The sequence below is a fragment of the Eimeria acervulina genome, genomic scaffold (assembly GCF_000499425.1).
Source record: "Eimeria acervulina Houghton genomic scaffold, Eah_scaff1165, whole genome shotgun sequence".
Taxonomy (NCBI): Eukaryota; Apicomplexa; class Conoidasida; order Eucoccidiorida; family Eimeriidae; genus Eimeria; species Eimeria acervulina.
In genome coordinates this window covers 1-2,500 of record NW_013549383.1, presented here as the reverse complement: position 1 = coordinate 2,500, position 2,500 = coordinate 1, and the positions used below count along the sequence as shown (strand labels likewise).

At 43.0% G+C, this 2,500-nt stretch overlaps 1 protein-coding gene across 1 annotated transcript; it reads left to right on the top strand.

Annotated features, from left to right (window-relative positions):
* Positions 1–1,679: 1,679 nt before the first annotated feature.
* Positions 1,680–2,415, top strand: EAH_00056450 (hypothetical protein; the record flags this gene model as incomplete). Its single annotated transcript, XM_013393805.1, has 2 exons — positions 1,680–2,225; positions 2,384–2,415. Coding segments are annotated over 2 exons (578 nt in total), but the record flags the coding sequence as incomplete, so codon positions are not given.
* Positions 2,416–2,500: the final 85 nt, after the last annotated feature.

The following is a 2,500-nucleotide window of genomic DNA, read 5'->3' as shown; positions in this document are numbered from 1 at the left end:
ATGCATATATATATATATACATACATATATATACATTACATATTTCTATATATGTAAATGCATATAAATGTATATGTGTATATTATATATTTCATACTTATATATATATATATATGTACATGCATATAGATATATATATATATATATATAGGTATATGCATATATATATATATATATATATGTATATATAGCATATTCATATATATAAATATAAGTATATATTACATATTCATATATATAATATATACACACATATATATATATATATTTATATATATACAAATATATATATATATATATATATATTATATATTTATATATATTAGCTATATTTGGGGTGTATGCTTACCTCATGTTCGTGAGCTTCGATGCCTGCACTGTTGAGTTGTTCGGCTAATTGTCTGCGAGTTTTTGCTGCAGTGTTTGTCAGAAAGACAATTCTTTTTGTATATCTTCTCAGCACTTGGAGTGTCTCTGCAGCTCCTTTTAAGGGGGTATTACCCCACAGAAGCACCCCGTCAATATCAAAGATAAATGTTTGATTGTTTAAAAAAAATTGTTCAAGTAATGCTGATGAAAACCCTAAAACCCTAAACCCTAAACCCTCAAGTTCTGCGTATTCTGATGTATATGCAGCCGCAAAACCTGATGGATTAACTAAAGCTGATTGACTCATTATCTTTTATTATCTTTATCTTTTATTATCTTTATCTTTTTTATCTTTATCTTTTTTATCTTTATCTTTTATCTTTCTACGATGAGGGTGTTGAACAGCAACTCCAAGTATTATTACACACCTAAACCCTAAACCCTAAACCCTAAACCCTAAATCCTCCAGGGGGTCCAACGGCGGGGATTTAGGGTTTAAGGAGACACTGAGGCCCAAGGGTTTAGCGAGAGATAAACAGCCTAGGGTTTAGGGTTTAGGGTTTAGGGTTTAGTACTCCGGAAGAAAGCAACGGCTTAGAGCATGGGGGTTTCGAGAGGGTTTAGAGAAAGGGTTTAGAGAGAGGGTTTAGAGCGAGGGTATAGGGAGAGGGTTTAGGGTTTAGGGTTTAGAGAGAGGGGCTAGGCCTTCAAGAGAACTGCGCAAGGTGGATAACCCAGCGGCGAAAACGAGGGTTTAGGGTTTAGGGTTTAGGGTTTGTGAGGCCGCGAGGATCGGTGGTTTGAGAAACCCTAAACCCTAACCCCTGAGGCAGAGCACGCTTCAAACCCTAGAATTCAATGAGAGGATCCGCAAGGTTGGGTAGATAAACCCTAAACCCTAAACCCTAAACCCTAAACCCTGAGGCCTTGCGAGGGCAGGCAGCCAGCTAGTTGGTTTAAAGAAATATTTTTTCTACGTTAAGAAGAGCAAAAGAGTACGAAGAATGATGTATTTTAAACATTTAATATCGGGTTTAGGGTTTAAGGTTTAGGGTTTAGGGTTTAGGGTTTAGGGGATACTTGTTGGGGCTGCAGCCGACCCTGCGTCCGCCTCAACCTTCGGGGTTTAGGGTTTAGGGTTTAGGGTTTAGGGTTAGCTGCTCTGCACCTTCTAACCGCCTTCTTCTTTGGTTTTATATTCTTCGGAAGTCGTATCATACTCAAGCCCTGTGGTTTAGGGTTTAGGGTTTAGGGTTTAGGGTTTAGGGTTTGCGTTTACTGACACCAGCGGCGAGCCGTCCGCTACTCAGATGCTTCGGGTGTATATACAGCTTGTGAGGCCCCACACCTCTCTCTTCTCTTCTAGCTGCAACCCCTTTGCTGCTTTTGTTGCAGGACGTGCTTCAACAGCTTCCGTTGCTGCTGCTCCCGCTGCTGCTGCTGCTGCTGCTGCTGCTGCTTCAGATCGCTCTGGGGCTCTGCCTAGGGTTTCCTTCTGCACACAGCAACAGCGCTCGCTGCTGCTGTGTCAGAGAGTGCAGCAGCAGCAACACCAGCTGCTGCAGCAGCACTTGCTGCAGCAGAAGCAGCAGCAACAGCTGCAGCAGAAGCAGCAGCAACAGCTGCAGCAACAATACCTTCTGCTGCACACGCACACAAAAGGAAGGGCAGATAAGGCAACCGACGCAGCTAACAACAGCAACAGCAGCAGCAGCAGCAGCAGCAGCAACGGCACTGACAAAAGCAGCAGCAGCACCCAGGGCAGCAGCAGCAGCAGCAGCAGCAGCAGCAGCACGGAGCCTTCTGCAGCGAAAATGACACGACAGAGGAGGGTATACGGAGAAACGCAGTCCAAGGTACTAAACCCTAAACCCTAAACCCTAAATATCCGAGGTCGCCCAGTGGAACATAAAAAATGCGCATTTGACGGTCTAGGGTTTAGGGTTTAGGGCCTAGGGTTTTAGGGTTTAGGGTTTAGGGTTTGTCCCGTTGCGCTGTGCTTTGTGTCTTTCAGCATCAGCAACCCTCCAGTCTAAATTTTATGAAGTGAGACGCTCACGCTTTAGCGTTTAGGGTTTAGGGTTTAGGGTTTAGGGTTTAGGGTTTAGGGTTTGTGTGTTTCAAGGTGGGG